Raw genomic sequence first — 19,889 nt, 5'->3', positions numbered from 1 at the left:
CCTGCCAACTCATTCAAACCTGTGGCGTCTACACCGAAAAGGACTCTGCGGTCACCGTTTTGATGTGAATAGTGGTAGAGCCAGGCCTCTGGGATCCGTGCAAAAAAAGAACTGTGTCGCTGTATGCAGTTTACTTGCAAAAATGGCTGATGATGGAGACGCCTGTATTCCAATCTTCGGCCTCATCATCATCCCTCTTACTTCTCCTCTTCCCCATCCCCAGTGCAGAGTAGCAGGCCAGACATTCATCTTTCTGGCTGACCTCTCTAAAATAAACTCACCTATCTGCCTATCTGTATTCCCTAGCTTATAACAGCTCTGTTTTTAGCGACAGTAGAGTTTCGGTCATAAGAAAGAGGCAATGTATCGATACAGGCAGACTTGAATTTGCCCCCGTGTCCCTTCAATATTCGCTGCTGCACAAACCATACTCCATGTTTTAAACTGCACCATTAGCTAAGGTGCCACTATGGGGATCCATTAACTTCCTATTCAATTGCACGCAGCGAAGCCTAGCTGCCCAATGTGGTCCCTGGCTGCTGCCATCTTGGCCTGCGACATCACTGCTGGCTCCCACTGTCATTTGTGATGCATGCTGAACAATCAGTACTCAGAACAGTGTAGGTATACAGCCAAACACCTCTATAATGAAATGGATTCCAAAACTGGTTAGTTATATATAGGTAAGTAACAACGGTCGCACCCCTAATGCTCTTCAATCAGGTAGAATTAACATCTTGACAGCAACTAAGCTTTATTCCGTGCATGTACAGCATAGTAAGTGCAAGAAGTCGGTAATTTCTTTTGAACGGTGCGCTTGACACAATAAGTAATAATGGCTGGCCTGATGTCACTAAGCCCGACAGCGTGCAGTTTGAAAAGGCCTGGGATTAGCAGAAGAAACAAATGCAGAGTGTTAAATGCTTCTATGACTTCATGGGTGGTTACCACTCATGGCTCTTTGGCCGGCTTAGTGTAACTGTTCGCTTGGTCAGGTCACTGTCCACTTTTGAGGGGTGTACAATGCACCTTGAAGCGCCAGGGACAACAATTTCAGATTAAGCGTCGCCACGAACACCAGTAAACTCAACGCTGGTCATAGTCCATTGGTAGCCTGTTTATCAGCATCCCCGTGCTGTCTAATGGTGAATTCCAATCGCAGACCCAGAGCGGCCTGCACGCTCTGTGACAGAGCGCCTGAATCCGGCGCAGAGCGCGCGACCTGAAATTGCGATTGGAGTACACTTGCTCTGGCCAGAGCATATAGGGCGCCGCTAGTGCCGCTGAAAAAGAACGTCATGCAAACTTCCGGCCGGATCCGCCGATTTCGGCGGAGCAGTCCCGAATGCTCCATGGAGCAATCTCGGCGCGGCAACCGCTCCCTGTCTACGATTGGAAGACGCGATCCGTGCCTCAGATCTGCGTTTGGAATACAGTTGCTCCGAAAAGAGCAGGAAACGTTGCTCCAGAAGTGCTCCAACTCTGCGATTGGGAGTCACCATAAGTGTGTTCCGACAGGCATTGAAATGAGGAGGCAATGAAGCTGTTCAGAAAGGCTTCCTCGTTTCTTGTGGATCAGTCGCACGTATGTATGCAAGCATGCCTGCTCCTTCCACACTTGCTCTCCACGCCGCCGGATGATGTCATCGTCCACAGCCCGGACAGGAGAACGCAGCTTTCGCTTAGCGGGAGGAGATGAGCATTGTATTTGTCTGTACTGCCAGTGTGGGCTGCCTTTATTTCGTAATGCTGCGGTATCTCGTTGTACTAAATAGTCGCGCTTTGCTAGTATAAGATTATTATCACAGGAACCATTATGGTTTGCCAAACGCGCTCATTGTAACGTGACGAACGCACGCAGGAATGCGCAAACTCTTAGTTTAACAGGCAAATCCGCTGTAGTAGCCCTCGTTCCAGTAGTGTTCACGACACCTACTAGAATAGGAAACTGGTCAGGTCAAGTTATCTCCAGCGTTACACATGTCACTTCGCAGTAGAGACGTTCGTTGTAGAGGCGCTTGACTGCACACAAAAGTGCACAACCACTCGTGTGCTTTGTGGCCTCGAAAAAAACAGCAAGAGGTTTATCTGCATGGTAATAATCAGGCAACGTCTTGGATACTGACGAGCATTTTTCTTCAGAATGGTGATTACTGTTACGGCTGACATTCATTAGGGTGGGCTACAAATAAACAAGCAAAACAGAGCCCAGCCCTAACTGGACAGTTGACAGGCAGAGCACCAGCAGTTATGCCAGTTCAGTTGCAACAAAGAGCATGAGTGGGCTGGCTGCAAGGACAGCAGCATACATAGCTTGCCAGATATGTTTAGAATGACAATTCTATTGCTCACTGCGGGGCCTCCTGAACAGTGAAGAAAGCAGCAAGCAGCCACAGCCTCAAAGAACTTTCTTTGTCTGAACATGCCAAAGCAACAGCCAAAGAAATGAAACAGCACACTCACTTGCAATCGCCTTTAGTTTCCAGACCTCCTGCCGCTATGCTCTGTGTCGCTAGTTTGAAAAATGATGACGATGATTTGATTTTAATGTTGCAAAGGCAGCCAGGCTAAATAGTGCCAGGAATAAAATGTTATCAGTCTGCTCAGGGTGAAGTCCAGTTCCAAGCATTGCATCCCAGGGAAGCCGAGTATCAGGCAAGGGCAAATCTTTTACCTACTGGCAAACTGGTGGGCACTTGGCAAACCCTGGCCCAAATGAGCCCTGCATCTTCCACTTGTGAGGCAGATGCTCAGACCGCTAGGTCACCACAGAGGTAACGAAATGGTAATAATTCGAAAAATGGGAGTTCATGCAATCTGAGCACACTGCAACGTTGATTGTCAGGGAATGTGAGTGTGGATAAAATGCCAACACTTGCTGTTGACACTAAATTACCAATTCCAGAGCTTCAGCCAAACAACGCATGCTGACTACAAACCACCAACTCAAGGACTGAAGTCTAGTAATACGGTTCGAGCCCTTGTATAATCCGCAGGATAGGTTGCCACCAATCCACCTTTATCACAAGGCTGCTAGATCTGCACAAGCGCACCTCTCGTCCTCGAGCTCCACTGGTTTCAAACAAACCGCCAGCTCCAGCTGTGCACATGCAGTTCAAGTTAGTAACAGGAGCCACAGATTGCGGCAGCTGTCAAGCACACACTCGCCACTTCACAAGCACAGTTGGCATGCATCTCGTAGAACAAGACTTCACTTGAATTGCACAAGTGTGTATTTTCAACCAGTTTTCCAGGGGGGGGAGTGTCGTATCTCGTAAAAAGGCGGACTGTAGCCAACACTGCCTGCACTAGTGCTGAGGATGGGGCAAGGCATTCCCCCACCTGTTGATGAGGATCCGCTCGAGGCAGGTGTTGATGAGGTTCGCCACCAGGGGACAGTTGTCTCGACGCACAGTTTCGATACCCTTGCAGTCCATCTTGTCGTATGTCTCAGGCCGCGTGTACAGGAGGCCAGCATAGCGTTTCTTGTTGATCAGCAAATACGGGTAGTACACCTGTGACCAGCAAAATGGAGGCAGGAGTCACACTCATTAATTTCCGCTGAAGCAGGGAAAAAAGCAAGGATTAATCCAGCAAAGCCAACAAAATTTGTTCTGGCTTTGTTTAGTCGATACGTTTGCTTCCCCTTAATCTCTCCTGAAAGGAAAACGCTTGTGGGGGGGCCTTTTTTGTTATACAGGTATGACTGAATAACATTCCTTATACTCCACTCTCTCTGTTAGAAATCAGTTTTCAATGCATCAAACAAATATTTAAAAGCAGCAATAACAGCAAAGCGGAAACAAAACTCAGTTGTGTGGCCAGTAGCTGTGCTTCACGTGGTGCACATCTAAGGCACCTAGGTGACCACACCGAGCAGGTCAGCGCAAAAATTACCCGCCTGTAGCTGCCTCACCTTCTCAAACTCTAGGTTGATTGGGCGGACGAACTTGTCGGTGACGTAGCCTGCAGCTTCACGTCCAAGCTCCATGGCCTTCTCCAGGGAGTCCGTGCCAAAGCGGATCATGACAGAGTCTGTGTCCCCATAGATGACCTTGGCGTTGTAGTCATAGCCGTTGGCCAGCGTGTACCGGGCCTCCACCTCCTGCTTGGTCTTCTCAATCATGGTGCGTCCGAATGCCGTGACACTCTGCGACCACCGTCACCACAACCAAAAGAGTGAGCACGGCACAAGGAAGGCTGCCAAGTATCCTGACTGCAATGACTCGACTTTTCCTTTCCTGCCTGATTCTTTTTTTCTCTGCACAACCATAAATTATGCTGAACTTCATGCACATGTGATGCACTTTAGTGCAACACTTTTCTGTAAGTGCAACCGTTTCTTCAATTCATTACTGCCCACCACCAGCCTTGCAGAAATTTCAGGTTTCATTACATAAAACAATAAATATATAAAATCGGTTTATTTTTTTTTCTGTCATCAAACTAGTTCCACAGAATCGTCGAGCTCCTTATAATGCTTTTTAGGTTTCCTGAGCTCCTAAATCCATGAGTGCCTCAACCTTCACCTCTCCCTCACCCGCTTTATTTTAGGACTGACTACACTGTACTGCTTAGTGTCCAGTTAATAATTGTACAGCTCAGGCCATTTATAGTGTAACCGCTTATAATGCGGGACCAGATTATATGCGGCTTTCTGTGACAACCGCTTCGCCTCCCAAAGAGTTCAATGTATTGGCGTACCGCTTAATACGCGGCAGCACATAATAGGAGACTGCATATAGTGCTGTTTCTGGAAAGCCTGGCGGCCCGCGTACCGGCGTGGGCCCATGAGTACTGCCGGGCACGAAGAGCGTGCTTTTCAGATTGCGCAAGAAGGGGAAGGGGGCAACAGGCGGGGCAGGGGAGCGTTGTCAGGGTGGTTCAAGGCAACGTTCAAGGCAGGAGAGGATGGAAAAAAAAAAAAAGTTTCAAAGCAGGCGTTCTTCCTCTCACTCTCTGATGCACCTTTGTTGGGCACACTGATTGGAAGCATGTGATGGCACGACTTGACTGGAGCATGCTGGAGCGGTGGCAGCGGCAAGCGCACGGCATGACGCTGCAAGCGCTACATGTACTACGCACGCGTGCGGCAGCATCTTGTCACGCCTAAGCCCATGAGCGAGACGTGTCGTCGCATGTAGCGAAAAGTTGACAACGTAGGCAAGTCAGCTGACAACGTGAGCAAATCTACCAGCCTAGGCTGTCTTCAGTTCCAATGGCGTCTACACCACCGAAAACCAGAAAACTGCAAGTTCTCGAAACCAAGCAGTGCATTGTGAGGGATGTTGAGAGCGGTTTGAAACAGGTTACAGTGGCAGAAAAGTATTGTGTCGCCAACGGTACTTTGCCATTTGGAAGAACAGCGACAAGTTGCGACAACAGATGCAGGAAGACTCCATGTCGCTTGCAAGAAAGTAGATTCGTGCCTCAAAGTACGAAGAGGCTGCCACTTTGTTTGAACGGTTTCACGAGGTCCGGGCCCAAAGTGTTCCTGTGAGTAGTTCAATATTGCAAGCCAAAGCCAGGTGCCTTGCAAGCATTTTGGGGCATGATGGTTTCAACTCATTTAATGGTTGGATTTAGCATTTCAAGGACCGGCACAAGATAAGCTCGTCGTCGTCACCAACCCTGGCAGCGTTGTGTGCGAAGTAGCCGCCACAGATGAAGACATCGTGGCAGCAGTGCGCGGTCGTGATGAGCCTCTCCCCAAGGATGATCCCAACGAATTGAGTGAAAGTGTGGCAGAAGTTTCATGCAAAAACGCGCTTGACTGTTGCAACAAACTGCACCTCTACTGCTCGGAGAAACCTCAACGAGCAAGCTCTCAAGTGCTTCACTGTTCTTGAAGATGAAATCACTAGCAACGCAGTTCAATCACAGCGCCAGACTAAAAAAACGCCGTTCTTTCATTCACTACGACGCTTCGACAAAAAGATCAAATAAACTGCTTTGTTGCCAGTGATTGCAGTGTTCTGCATCTGATGTGTTGCCAGGTGCACTTTGAAAGGTAGGCTGGCCATTCTGAAAACGTGAATGCATAAAAAAACTATGTTTCGGTTACAGTGCAGTACCGCTTATAATGCAGATTTTCCCGACTCCCGCAGTATACGTTATAAGCGGTCTATGCTTTGTGCATTTCTCGAGGAGCCTTGCATCTTGCACACTCTTTTTACCTGCATATTCGGCAGGAAGGGACGGAATCCAGGAAACACGGGGTTCCTTGAAGTTATAAAGATTGAGAGCTCCTGAGTTCTGCAATTCATAGCCATTCAGCTAGCAGCGGGCTGCTCGCATCAAACATGGTTCAAAACATTGTAACTTTTATAAAGCATAAATAATGCACTGCTATCTGTACTTCAAAAACAAAAGTGACCCCAATGGTATTATTAAGAAATTCCTGCATTTCTTTTGCATTGCTCCAGCTCGGCTTCTAATCAGAGCAAGCTGCTGTTTGCCCAAGCTACATTCAGGCCACTGCATATTGCACACTAGTACTGACACTGCATTCCTAATAGAAACGGCCGACAAGTTTGCACTTAGGCTGCACACAAAGGTGGCATTAGATAGTGCGGCCCCTGTCCTTGTACAACCAGTACAGTCAAGATGTGTAACTGCATGCCCGCAGGTTCAACCAGTAATGCACAATTCTGTTTAACAAAGCACTGTGGCATCATCTGCTGTTATAAGGGCAAATCAATCTACACATAAAAAGAAACTGAAATGGAGCAACATATTTCAAATCAGTCATTAAACTGCAAAACTAGATGCTTGACTTAACGGTTGCTTCTGATATCTTATCACTCTATTTATTTTGAACAAAACAGGCAGGCAGTGCAATCAAATGCATCACTATGCAAAAACGACCGAAGAATCTTATGTATGTACAGAACCTGCACACAAGAAAACAGTTTAGGCAGTAGGGGCATTAATAACTAACCCCACTGGTAATTAAACGCTTACTAAGCCCCTCGCAATTAATGAATGCGCTGGTGGCAACAACCAACACTGACCATCAAGCCGGAAAAACTCGTGCAGTTCTGCGAAGTGAGCCCTCTTTTTTCCTGCCCCAAAGGCTTAAAACAGAGGAGGCTACCAAAATGAGTTGAGGCCTGAGCATGAGAGTAGAGGACAGCATGACAGCAACTGCACCTTAGTTGGGGAAAGAATGCAGTACGCATGAATTCCAGTTCATCCTCCCCTCCTCGTTGCTGACTGCAATTTGGCCTTTTCCCCATTAGATTTTCCACAACTATGAGTGAGTAAAAATTAAATATTTGGTAGCGAATACATGCAGTTTAATTAAAACATATGCTTTTTAATAAAACCCAGGTGTGAAAAGAAACAGATCTATAGCACACAAATTTTGTGCAATTTATTACACCAATAATGCCTACAGGAGGGAATAATTTGCAGTTGCCAACCGATTTTTCGGACTCAGCGAGGCCCAAAAATTTCACGAATAATCTAACAGTCCAAAAAATCCGCGAGTTAGAAAAAAAATTGCTGGTGGTTCAGCTCTGGTTAACCCTGGTCAAAAGCGAAAAGCTGCATCTCCCTGGCTACATTTGTGGTGGAGAAACCCCCCATGGTGTCCACCCAGATATGTGAGACAGGGGTCATATCGTCTCCCTTAAAACCAATTTTCATTTCATTTTCCTTTACTTACAGGGGCCCTGGCTCCTCTGCCACTGGTGTCCCTGCTGAGCTGACCTCATGTGTTGAATCTGACTACCACCAGTTATGATCATGGTTTGACCTCTGCCTACATTCGAGCTGAAACTTGCGGCCACCGTGACCTCAAGCTACATTCAAGGTCAAACTTGCGGCCCCGCTGACGGCTCGAAAAGCTGGCGTAGTGAAGCTTTTCGCTTCAGAAAACATTGCTGAGGAAAACTACGTTGAAAACTGATGAATTTCACTTCTTTTTGCAAGTGATGATATTAGTTTGTACTTGAGCCAGAGTCATGCTTTCGTCACGTCTACACTGCACTTTGCCGCAACACACCTCATGTCACCACCAATACCAACATGCGCAACATGGCCGTAGGTCATGTCCTGAACCATGCTGAGGAACAATTCTGTATTAGTGCACCACAATGCATGCTGCCTGAAGTGAGGAGAGTTCGTTTACCTGGGCAACAACGATCATGAAAACTGATACTCGTGGAAAGTGAGTGCCTCTGACTGCATCCACAGACATCACTTGCACTTCTGACTATGCTCTTTTGCGTCAGCATTTGTTCAGTTAGTATTTCAGTTTTGGCAGTGTGACTAAAATGTTTTAAAGAAATCATTTTCCTTATTAATTTCACATACTGTTTTAGCCTTCTTGATGCATTTTATTTGACTAAATCCTGCTTTTTATTTTTCCGCATGCGCACATTTTCATGCACACTTTTTGCCACATTTGTATAACTTTTGTTTGCCTGTTTTAACACACTCCCCTCTACAAGGCCACGGCACTTGGGGGTAGAATAAACAAATTATTTGCGCGACATTATTGTGCTCAGTAAAAAAAAGAAGCTTACTGACTGTCACCTTGAAGCATCCGAAGCTGCTGTTGTCATAAAGCATCAATAGTAACATCTTTACAGGAAGAGTGATGCCAGAGGCTGGTACCGGGAGTGGTTAGGTGCATCTATTGCTGGTAATACACAACAGAACGGCTCACAAAACAGATGAATAGTGCCAGTTTGGGCCACAATGCCTGAAAACAATGTGTTGGCTGTGGAATGCCACAGTAAACACAACTTTCTTGATGAGACATATAGCCTGCTTTGCACCACCTGTGTATCAGTTTTGCCTCAGAACTCGGAATAATTAGTTTTGCAAAAGTGTTTTGCTTTCTTTATTTGCACAGTAGAGACATTTAGTATAACTTATGCAGACATACGCAAAGGGATAGCGAACGCTATAAAATATTGTCCTTTGTACTGCGCATGCGCCAAACGCTATTCCAAATCGAGGTTTAACGTACGTGCACGTTGCGTACGCTGTTTTTCAAATTTCACGTGCATGCTCTTGCTTGCGCTAGGAAAAATAGTGTCGTCAAGATGGCGGCGCCCACGTCACCCACTTCGGAAAGAATTCGTCAATGTTATTGGGTTTTTAGGCATATTCATTGCCTTTAAATGGTACATGTGATATTCGCTTAGCCTCCCCTTGCCAACAGCACAACGAATGAGGGATAAACTTGCCAAATTTTCGAATCTGTGTAACGATTCCGCAGTTCTTAGCCCTAACATGACACCGCCAACTGTGGATTGCCTTGGTTTGGATTTTTACGCCAAGGTAGCCTTACCAAATGTAGTCGTTTCGGCAGTAGGCAGAAGGGCCCGAAAGAACTCAACATGACGTTATCAAAAACTTTGTTCGGTTCAGTTACCTATAAGAAATTGGGCCCTGATTCGACTTAACTGGCCATGGAACTGGCTATCTACGCGATATGACTTGGATAACCTTGGCTAAATGTGAAAAATGTCAGAAAATAATTTCACATTTTAACACTGGATGGCACCACTGTGGCTTGCACAATCATTGCATTCAGGTTGGCATAAGATAAACTATAAGTGCTTATGCGATTTCCACTGTAACCTGCCGCTAAATGCCTGCATATAGCGTACGTAAGCGCTCATACGCTATTCTAAAACTCTCTAGTATCCACCTCCTTTTTTTTTTACTTTTACAGCTCTCTGAGGAGCACAGGGGATAGAAAAACATTAAAGAGCTAAGTGGCACGTAGTAATAGTGCTTCAAGTGGTAAGGGAATAATATCCACTTAGGACAAGTAGTGACCGCAGATCCGGATCACGAGTGTGAAATAACTAGAAGAATAAGAATACCATGGAGCACATGTGGCAGGTTTTCTAAGATGATGAATGTCAGTTTACCAATATCCCTCAAGAGAAAAGTATACAACACTTGTATCTTGCTGGTACTCACCTATGCGGCAGAAACGTGGAGGCTAACGAAAACGGTTCAGCTTAAGTTAATGACAACGCAGCGAGCCATGGAACTAAAAATGATAAGTGTAACATTAAGAGACCGGAAGCGGGAGGAGTGTGTGAGGGAACAAACGTGGGTTAATGACATCCTTGTTAAAATCAAAAGGAGGAAATCGGCTTGGGCAGGGCATGCAATGCGAAGGCAAGACAACTGCTGGTCCTTTTAATTTGTTCCTGTTGTGTACGTTGGTCAATGTTAAGGGGGCCGTGAAAGGGGGTCTCAACAAAGATGTGATGTGCCGAGGATGCTAAAGGACACCGCTTCACAAATATCCTCCAGCAAGAATTTTCTACACGCGTTTTGTGGAAGCTGAGTTATCTGTAGTCAAAATTCGAATTTCCTTCTCTTCGCGCCTTTCCTTCTCCTCTCGTCAGTTTTTGCACACCGAAATGTCGGCGCTCCGCCGCCAGCCCCTTGCACTCGCCCCCTCCGCCGGCTGCCGACGCACGAACCAATGCTAGCAGCCCGCTGCTGACATAACGAGTGCAACATGACCTAACGAGCGCAGATGCTGACATAAAGAGCGCGGATTCGGGTGAAAGCGCAGCACCGCAGGTCGCTGCTAGGTGCGGAAGCGGTAGTTTTAAAAATTGTATTGTAAATTATCGGTTCGCTTTTGAGGTCTTGTACGCGGCATGAACGCTCGTTGGCCTGTACTCTACATAATGCGAGCATTTTATAGCCAACCTCAAACACCCTTTTCAGGGACTTTTTAAGTTCAAACCAATATTACAAACGCATGTGGTCTCTATTCTTTTTTGTATGTAACAGTATTCTGTTGCGTGACGTGTGTTCGCGATATTTCTAATTTTGGCTATTTTTGATGCCAGCGCTTTTAATATTTCTTTGTTTACTTTCTTGTTTTGTACTTAACACATTCTAGTGTAATTGATGCCTATACATGACTGTCCCCCTTTGGAGCTAAGGCCTCATTAAGCTGCTACTTGTGCAGTTTTTTGCCCCAGCCGCCTTCTTTCTTGTAAAGGAAGTAAATAAACTTCAACTTCAATGGAGCGGATTCTAAGAGAAGGCAAGCATAGCAGGGGGTGGCAGAAAGTTAGGTGGGCGGATGAGATTAAGAAGTTTGCGGTGGTAGGGTGGCCACAGCTGGCACAGGACAGGGTTAATTAGAGAGACGTGGAAAAAGCCTTTGCCCTGCAGTGGGCGCAGTCAAGCTGCTGATGATGATGAATAGCAGATTGCTTCTCACTGATTCTTCCCCAAATTGCACTAACCCTCATTGGAGCCCTGCGGGGTAAAAGCAAAGGGCAGGACGGCCCCTCACCTTGGAGATGGCCAAGCAGGGCAGCTTGCCCACTTGTGCTCCAGTGAACCCATACACAGAGTTGGCGCTGATCTTCAGGGCCAGCTGACGGCCGTCCAGCACCTTCTTGCGGAACGGATCCGTCTCATTCTTCAAGTCCGTCTTGGCCCTGAGACAGTCAAGAACAGCACAGCCTTCTGCGTTTACCAGTGCTGTTTCTAAATGAGACAGCACTTGTGCAAATCAGTCGACAAATTTTTGTCTGCTTGCATGAAGTGTCAATACACCCAACACTGAGAGCAAATGTAAAGAGGTAACATATGTGCTAAAATTTGAACAAACTGCCTTCCAGTTGCCACTGGTCTGAATAATGTGATTAAACTACAGCCCCTTTGGTGGAAGCACATGCTCAGGGCAACTAGCAGTGCATGTGCACAGTAAGAGGCGAGTGGGAAATATGCCCAGTGTGATCAACATTCCTTTGCGGCAGCTGTAGAGAAACTTCATACTGCAGAACGCCTTCCCAGACAGTGCCCCACACACATGTCCAAATACTTCTCTAGTATACCTGAACAGTGCATTCCGGCATGCATTGGTGATGATGACTGATGCCTGCTGAGCTTGATGTAAAATGTGACAAAGAAACCATGATTCACACAAAAGTGTGTGCATGATAGGACATTTTTTGAGCTCTAGGCTACTTGTAAACTACACCAGAACACCCCGTAGTGCTCCATTTACGGTGCTCTAGACAAGTGTTTGGAGCACTGTACCAGTTGTAAATTGGTTTGGGTTAATTGGTTTGTTCACAGAAGGTTGTGGCCAAATCCTGTTCTGGTGAGGGAGTGCATTGTCGGTTCTGGTCACCGAGATCAGACCACACTCCAGGCCTGGTTATGTAATTCCATCGACACGCAGGTTTTTTTGTTTTAAAACCGGTGGAGAATTGCGCGGCACCAGGATTCGAACCCCTGTCCTCTTGCTTGCAAGGCAGACACTCTATCTCTACGCCTAAGGAAGAAATGGGCTTGAGCAGGGCATGTAATGCGAAGGCAAGATAACCGCTGGTCCTTAAGGGCAACGGAGTGGATTCCAAGAGAAGGCAAGCATAGCAGGGGGAAGCAGGAGGTTAGGTGGGCGGATGAGATTAAGAAGTTTGCAGGCATAGGGTGGGCGCACCTGGCAAAGGAGAGAGTTAATTGGAGAGACATGGAAGCGGCTTTTCGCTGCAGTGGGTGTAGTAAGGATGATGATGATGATGACCAGTTTTAAACAGTGTTGGGTTTACCATAGTTACTTGATTCTAACACGCACCTTTTCCCTGGGAATTATCCAAAAATGACATGCACGCTAGAATTGAGGGTGAAAATGAAACTATATCAGAGACACACTATTGTCATTGGCATCACAAAACAAGGAACCAGATATTTCTTGCGAGCTAATATTGCCATATTGCCTACGGCAGTCATGGGCAATGATGGGCCTCACGAACATCTGAAGTGTCCCATCAGCAAGGCTGCGACCTGGACTTTGTGCAACATGAAAGTCCCAGTTGCAAAAACAAGCCGAGTTCACTTCGACACTGGGTTAAAAAAAAAAAAAGGTGATCTTGTGTGTGGACGCAAGTGGCAATCCAGCTGCCTCACGCCTGTTTGGTGTTCCTGAAACTTGTGTGCATGATCGGCAGAGTCAAAGAGACAGGAGTTTCGCCTGCAAGTCAACTCTTTGAGTTTTAACAGGCCGAAGAAGGGCCGGCATCCACAAATAAAAAAGCTTTCCAAATTCTTACCACAGCAGCGAGCAGACCAAGGCCTGTGACTTCGGAAGTGTTGAAAGTTAGGGCTATAGATGCAGCTGGCAAGGCAGAAAGGCCTAATGTGAACGGAGTTCGAAGCGAGCAGGAGCTGCATTACAAACTTTATGAAAAGGTGTGGATTTTCACTTCAAAGGTGAACAGGCACCTGCCAGAAACTGCCGGCAGAATTTAAAGAAAAGCTTGATCCTTTTCGGCATTACGCCCTGAGTCTGCGCCGAAATGCCTACCAAATGGCGCGCTACTCCCGTAAAACATTTGACCAATCTACTTTTTCATGCCTGCCACAACAACAGAGGAAATGAAGGGGCAAAACAGGCGCACATTTCATCCACTGGCCAAGAGAAGACGACAGACACCATAATGCTTGAAAACTAAACATTTCGACAGATCTGCCTGTCTGGTTGAGTTTGGAGACTTATAATAAACTGCACATCTCCAACCAAAAAATCTTTAATTTCAAACCCAATGTTTCAAAGCCGGCTCGGCTCCTTCATCAGGGGTGACTGGGGGCAGTAGCTAGCATCTTTTGGAGATGTGCCGTTTATTATGGCGCCACATGATCGAGCGCAAGATTTTGTGCACTGGAAACCAGAAGACCAGCACCATCACATTGCTCACAGCAATGCACATGTTGGTGCGTGCACGGGAGCAGGTCACGCCGTCCACAATTGCAAACTGCTTCCACCACTGTGGCTTTGCTGCCAGAAGTATGGAAGAAAGTGGCGACGATGGGAGTCCGGAGCCTCTGCCTGCGGCTGTGCGTGCTGTGCTGCAGGACATTAGTTTTGATGATTACGTTGAAGTAGACAGCGTTGCAGCAGTGTGCGGTGCCCGAAGTGATGAAGACATTGTCGCTGAAATTGTTGGGTAGCAATCTGTCCCAGCAGAGGCAGAAGACGAGGACGACGACGAGGAGCAAGAGCCCGTGCGTCCGTCCGCGGCAGAAGTTATGGGAGCGCTGAATGTCGCGCGCCTTTTCTTCAGCTTTGAAGAGGGTGAAGAAGACTCCATGTGTCGCATTCGCACGCTAGAAGACCGAGTGACTACGGTAGCCCTCAGAGAGAAGAAGCAGAAGATAACAGATTGTTTTGCTAAGTAAATGTTTTTCGTGCCCTCCAGGCATCAATCGCGTCCATTTTTGCTCACTTTCATTAGTTCGAATTTTGGTTAATTCGAACTGGCCTGGCGGCCCCGTGGAATTCGAATTAACGAGCTTTTACTGTAAACCATAATGCTTTGCTGCACTGCGGACGGGCACAAACTGCTTCCGTTCCAAGTTTTAATATGGGAGACGCTCCCAAAAGGCGTAGTGTTTCCAAGCGAAGTTATCGTGCACACCAGTGCAAAGAGTAGATAAACACAGGCCTCGACGTGGACTGGATCGAAGACGTGTAACGGCAAAGGCCCGGCGGCAGCATAGGTCTGCATAAGATGCTTGTTCTTGATGTGTTCAAGTGACAATTGGACGAGGACATGAAGGACAAGCTTGGCGCATGCAACGTGGACCTTGCTGCCATACCCGGTGGTATGACATCGCAGCTGCAGCCACTGGATGTCTGCCTCAACAAGCCGCTGAAAGACAGGTTCTGGGTGCTCTACACAGAGCGGCTTGTTAATGGCTGCCACAGACTCACACCAAGCAAGAGAATGAAGCGTGCCTCGCTTCAAGACTTTGCAGGATGGGCAAAGGTTGCGTGGTGCATGATCCCATTTTCCATGGTCGGCAAGGCCTTCTAAAGTGCGGAATTTCAAATGCCAGGCATCAACAAAAAAATGCTTTGAGCCATTTAGAGCGACAAGGAAGCTTCCGACAGTGACATGAGCGATCACGATTATGCAAGCCAGATGAGGAAAGGCAAGTAATGCGGTGGCACCAATTACTTCATGATATTGGAGAGGTTGCAATAAAGGTTGGTTGCTTCAAGTGAGAAGGTTCATTTCTTTATCGAAGCATGAAAATCTGGTGCATGTTACAATGGAAGGCATTACACTCCTTTTGTCTTATGAGGGAGTGTTAGAATCGAGCAAATAAGGTATATGCATCTAAACACACGAACAAGTATACTTGTTCATGTGAAAATGCTGCCACCCTCCCTAAACAACGGGTGTCCATCATCCACTTACTTCTTGCGTGCACTGAGCAAGTCCTCGAGGATCTCTGGCAGGAGCCCCTTGCGCACGGAGGCCTTGACAAAGTAATCGCCTGAGGGGGTGCGAATGAACTGGTCTGGCTGGAGAAGCTCGCGCTGCCGGCTATCCAGCACGGTCGTGTAGCATAGGTTGTGGGCCATCATGATGGACGGGTACAGCGAGGAGAAGTCCAGCGTTGCAATGGGCACTGAATAGAAACCCTTGGCCGGCTCGATCACCGTGGCCCCTTCAAAGTCCTCGCCGACTTCTGAGTGAACCACTGGCATGACCAGGTCCTGCTCAGCCGCCTGCAAAACAATGGAACCATCGTATCAGCAGTGTGAAGGCGATAGTAGTGGTGGTATGGGGGCGGGCTGGGGGTGAAGAGGGTCTTATAAAAAATATTTATAAAGCCACAATTATGAGATCTTCAGTGAACATGCATTTTTGTGTGCCGATTCTAAATATGTAATTTATTTTTAATGTAAAACAAACACTTGTGCATTTCTGTGATATGTTACGCAAGTTTTTTGTCAAGACCTTTTAAGGAATTTTGCTGCAGGGAACTTGCTGAAATGCATGCTAATGGAAAATTGTAAATTGTAAGCTTTAATGTCCTGAAGCAACACAGTTGTTTTATCTTGACACCAAGAAATGCAACAAGGGTAAAATTATCATCCTGCTTACCATAAAGTTGAGTAATAGAATTTTTGGAGCTGCAACTTCAGAAATGGGAAGAAAAGTTTGTATTATTCCCATTTCTGCAGTGGAAATTTCTAAAAGCATTTTCTCATGGGCGATGCCGTATTGGAAAAATGGTGCTGTCCAACTGCTGGTCTGGTCACGAAAGACATCCTGGCTTGGGTGGCCCATAGCAGCCACGTTTGGCTGAGCCACAGCAGTCGTTGGCTGCACTGAGTAATCACATAATTTTGAACTTATTTGCATATGAGATGCTTTTGTTCAGAATAATACCAATTTGACAAAGTTCTAGCGGCACCTGAAGCTTTTATCTGGTGCTGTTGTCGTCAGCGCACCTGTGTTCACAAGAAATTTGTCCCAGCCAAGAAACAAGCTCTTTTTGTAAATAAACGACAAGGAGAGCAGGCAAGATGCTCAAAGCAGAGCAGAAATTCTGTGATGGCATGTCGGTAGTACTTAAGAAGCGAATGAAAATCAACAATAAAAATCATGCAAAGGACATGCCTTCTTTATTCTTGTGCATGCTATTTAAGTTGACTATCGTACAATCTTGATGATAAGAACAAGGCTGATACAAATTCATAAAATTTCTTGGCCGGAGTAAGCAGAATTTTGGATGTTCCGAACACTCACTCACATCACTATGGATGATACGAACTCATGAGCCATGACCGCACACTCGACCACTAAGCATTGCCTGTACATCGCTGATGACATGATCACTAGAGCAGTACGCACTGCGAGCAGCATCTCCAGAGAGTCTCGCAGCGGCTCCTATGCCACAGCATCAGGAAATAATGCTGCTTTTGGCTGTTCTGCTGACGAGACAACAGCAGCAGGGTTGTGTCAAGTCAGCAAAACAGCCAAGCAGGCAATGTTGTAACTGGCAATAGGCACTCTGTGTGTATGCTCATAATCTTGTCTGTTCCACCACTGCAGTCTTTGTCGGGACACTGAACAACTGTGTATGATATGATGTATGATGATGTATGACATGTAATTTCAACTCTTGCAAAAAAATGCGCTGAAAGTTTTCTTTCCTCGTGTAATGATGCCTTCCCCCAAATTCATGTAAACTTTTCTACACGCGTAAATACAGTACTTGGTGTAGATATAGCTAAAAAATTGTAGGGCTCCAACTTTTACCAACATGAGAGACAAAACCTACTTACCTTTCGGAGCAGCTGTGAGACGACCTTGATCTGCTGGCCGCGTGACAGCAGGTAGGTCATGGGCACCCCCGTGACACGCGCCATCTCCATGTAGTTGATGACGCTCATGAGCTTGTCGAGGAGCCGCAGCGGCAGCATGGCATCCTTGAGGCAGTAAACAGCCAGGCGGCGGCGCGTCTGGTCTGTGCCGTTCTGCGTGCCCAAAGGACAAGAAAAAACGACGGTCACATTTGAGAAGTCCCGCAACGGACTAAGTTGAAATGCTCTTGAGCAGAGTATACAATGCGTCAGGGCAGCTTCACGTGCATACCCAGGGGTCCTACTTGTCTTAATGTGCATACCCAAGGGCAAACTGCACATGGAGACAAATAGGAAAGGTACACGTACAAACACACATGTGCAGAGGTGCAGTCTTTGTCGAAAGCTTAGAGCCCAGGCAGGTTGGTTCTAAGCCATATAGTACAGCTCTTGTAGCATCTATGGAGGATGAGGACGAAAGTTTCTTTCACCTTCCAGAAATTTGAAATGCTGAGGATGCATAACTAGCCACACTGAGTGGCCCAGAAGCAAGCTCCCTTGGGCTCTAAACTTTTGACAAAGACTGTACTGCAGCACATGCAACCTTGGTCAAAAGTATGCGAGACAGTCTGCTTTTGGTCAGAAGTGTAGGGGAATCCCCCAAGGTGGAGTAGATTTGTGATAAGGGAGTAATTACTCATTGACATCCACCCAAGCACAGCCGTATGGGTACAAAGGAAAGCTCTGTAGCTATGTAGGAAAGCTATGGAGCTTTCCTTTGTAGCCATATGGCTGTGCTTGGGTGGATGTCAATGAGTAATTACTCCCTTATCACGGTCTGCTTTTCAGCTGTGCCCTTCAAGCTCTGATCCTCTGCAAGGTGAGAACCCGTTCTTTCGACAACTTTATGGTCCTTTAGGATGCCGTACCTGCTCTGCTATACAGCCCAGAAGCAGATTTTGTGGCCCAAAGACTTCTGACCCAGGCAGTACGTCTCCTTCGATAACATGGAGCCTGTGTGCCATATATGCTCGTGTAATGAGTCCACTCGCATAATGAACCCGCACCCCTTACTTTTGTCGGCTAGAATTTACTCTTTTTTTTTTCAGCCTTTAGATTATTGTAGTGGGTTCCTCAGTTTTCGCCCTGGACACAGACATTGGCAGCACACCAAGATGCTGCCTGCCACTGATAACATTACCACTTGCTTGTTTATCTTTTGAGGAGAGCTCCTGCCAGAGGGGTGGGGGGAGGAGCAGCACGCTTGCAAACTTGGCAGAGCACCAAGGCATTGTGTGCTGTAAGCTAAGGCTTAAACATTCCCATTACACAATCCTCACCGTCCTGAGCGTTTTGTTAAACTCAGGTACAAAAAAACAAACAAACAAAAAAACGCGTGCCTGACCTTCAGGACCGGTGTTCAGCATGTTCGCGTTATCTCACTGTGATTGGCCGGCGCCGCCGCCTACGACAAAATTGTCGGATCGCGTCAAAGTGAATGACGCTAAACACCAGCGGCTGGAACGCTTCTGACCGCGTGAGGTTTGTTGATGACGCAAGGGACAGAGGTATGATGTGAAATCTCAACCCTTCCAAAAAAGCTGTTAAAACTTTTTTTCCCGCATAATGAACCCTCCCCACAAGCTATGTCAACTTTTCTGGAAAAAAAGTGGTCTCATTATGACAGTACTTACGGTATTTTATCTCCGTTCATTTCAGAGATTATCTGTCGAAACTTGCTTTCAAAACACTTGAGTGCATGTTTACCATAAAGGATGGCTGAGGAGGCTGTGGCTTATGTCAGTGACTGTGCTGCAAATGTACCATATTTACACTATTGTAAATGACTCGAATGTAAGGCGACCCCCCCACATCAAAGTTCTGAAAAAAACAAACAAACTTAGAGGTCATTTACGTTAGGCCGTTCATATTAGAACGCGATAGCACTATCCTGCGGCCTCTGCCTATCGCCAGCCGCTATCGGCTGCCGCACGCAGGAGCACCCGTGGGTACATTCCAAAGCGAAAATGTATTAGTCACTGGACTACTCGTCCACACTTGCGCCATTGTCCTCACTAGCGATGCCGTCGCGATCGCTGCTGCGGTCCCACACCTCGTCGTTCTAACATAGTCCTGCAGTGAAATCCCGCACTTCGCAAACAGCCACATCACAACATCGCTCGAAACAGCTGAAAATTTTCCTGGCTGCAGCTGCCACACGTGTCTCACCCGTTGCGAACGTCGAACTTGCGGCCCGGCGCCCAGTTCGTTTCTTCAGTGTAAAGAATGACAGCCATCTTGAATGTAGCCATGAACGAGCGCCAGTCGCTTACCGGACCCGGAGCACAAATGACGAATAACGAAGCACCACATTAAATAGTTGTGAAAGGCGGCCGGTAGTAGTCAAATGCATTAGAGCCAAAGAGAAACTACGCGTGAGCGGCGTCGGCTCTTCCGTCGGCTACTGACATCCCCCGGCGCCACTGCAGTTCCGATTGGCGGTGCCGCCGCGATTGGAACAGTGGCCCTTCCATCAACTATTGATGCCCCCTACAGCGCCGAGTGCGAGGTTAAAAGTAAAAAAAAAAAAAAAACTGGACGACCCCTATTAAGAGTAGAACGCGAATGCGTTATCGGGCCGCCACCGCTTATCAGCAGATGCAATCTGCAGCCATGTGTGGGGAGTGGGCTGGTGCCCGTTTGCTACTTATCAACAGCCACCATTGGCCACCATTGGCCACGGACCCGCGCAGCATAAATGCAACCACGCTGTAGCATG

The 19,889-nt window shown here is 47.0% G+C and overlaps 1 protein-coding gene across 2 annotated transcripts in view; it reads right to left on the bottom strand.

Moving 5' to 3' along the window:
• Positions 1–19,889, bottom strand: part of PolD1 (DNA polymerase delta 1, catalytic subunit) — a 79,099-nt gene that overhangs the window by 24,750 nt on the left and 34,460 nt on the right. For both annotated transcript variants that reach the window (XM_077661463.1, XM_077661464.1), the window contains exons 10-14: positions 17,093–17,284; positions 15,213–15,526; positions 11,294–11,441; positions 3,917–4,150; positions 3,343–3,515 (exon numbers count right to left, since the gene is read on the bottom strand). In XM_077661463.1, coding sequence (XP_077517589.1) covers positions 3,343–3,515; positions 3,917–4,150; positions 11,294–11,441; positions 15,213–15,526; positions 17,093–17,284 — 1,061 coding nt within the window. The remainder of the gene's footprint in view (positions 1–3,342; positions 3,516–3,916; positions 4,151–11,293; positions 11,442–15,212; positions 15,527–17,092; positions 17,285–19,889) is intronic.

This window comes from Amblyomma americanum, chromosome 4 (assembly GCF_052857255.1).
Source record: "Amblyomma americanum isolate KBUSLIRL-KWMA chromosome 4, ASM5285725v1, whole genome shotgun sequence".
Taxonomy (NCBI): Eukaryota; Metazoa; Arthropoda; class Arachnida; order Ixodida; family Ixodidae; genus Amblyomma; species Amblyomma americanum.
The sequence above is the reverse complement of the archived record's forward strand: the minus strand, read 5'-3'. Positions and strand labels throughout refer to the sequence as shown.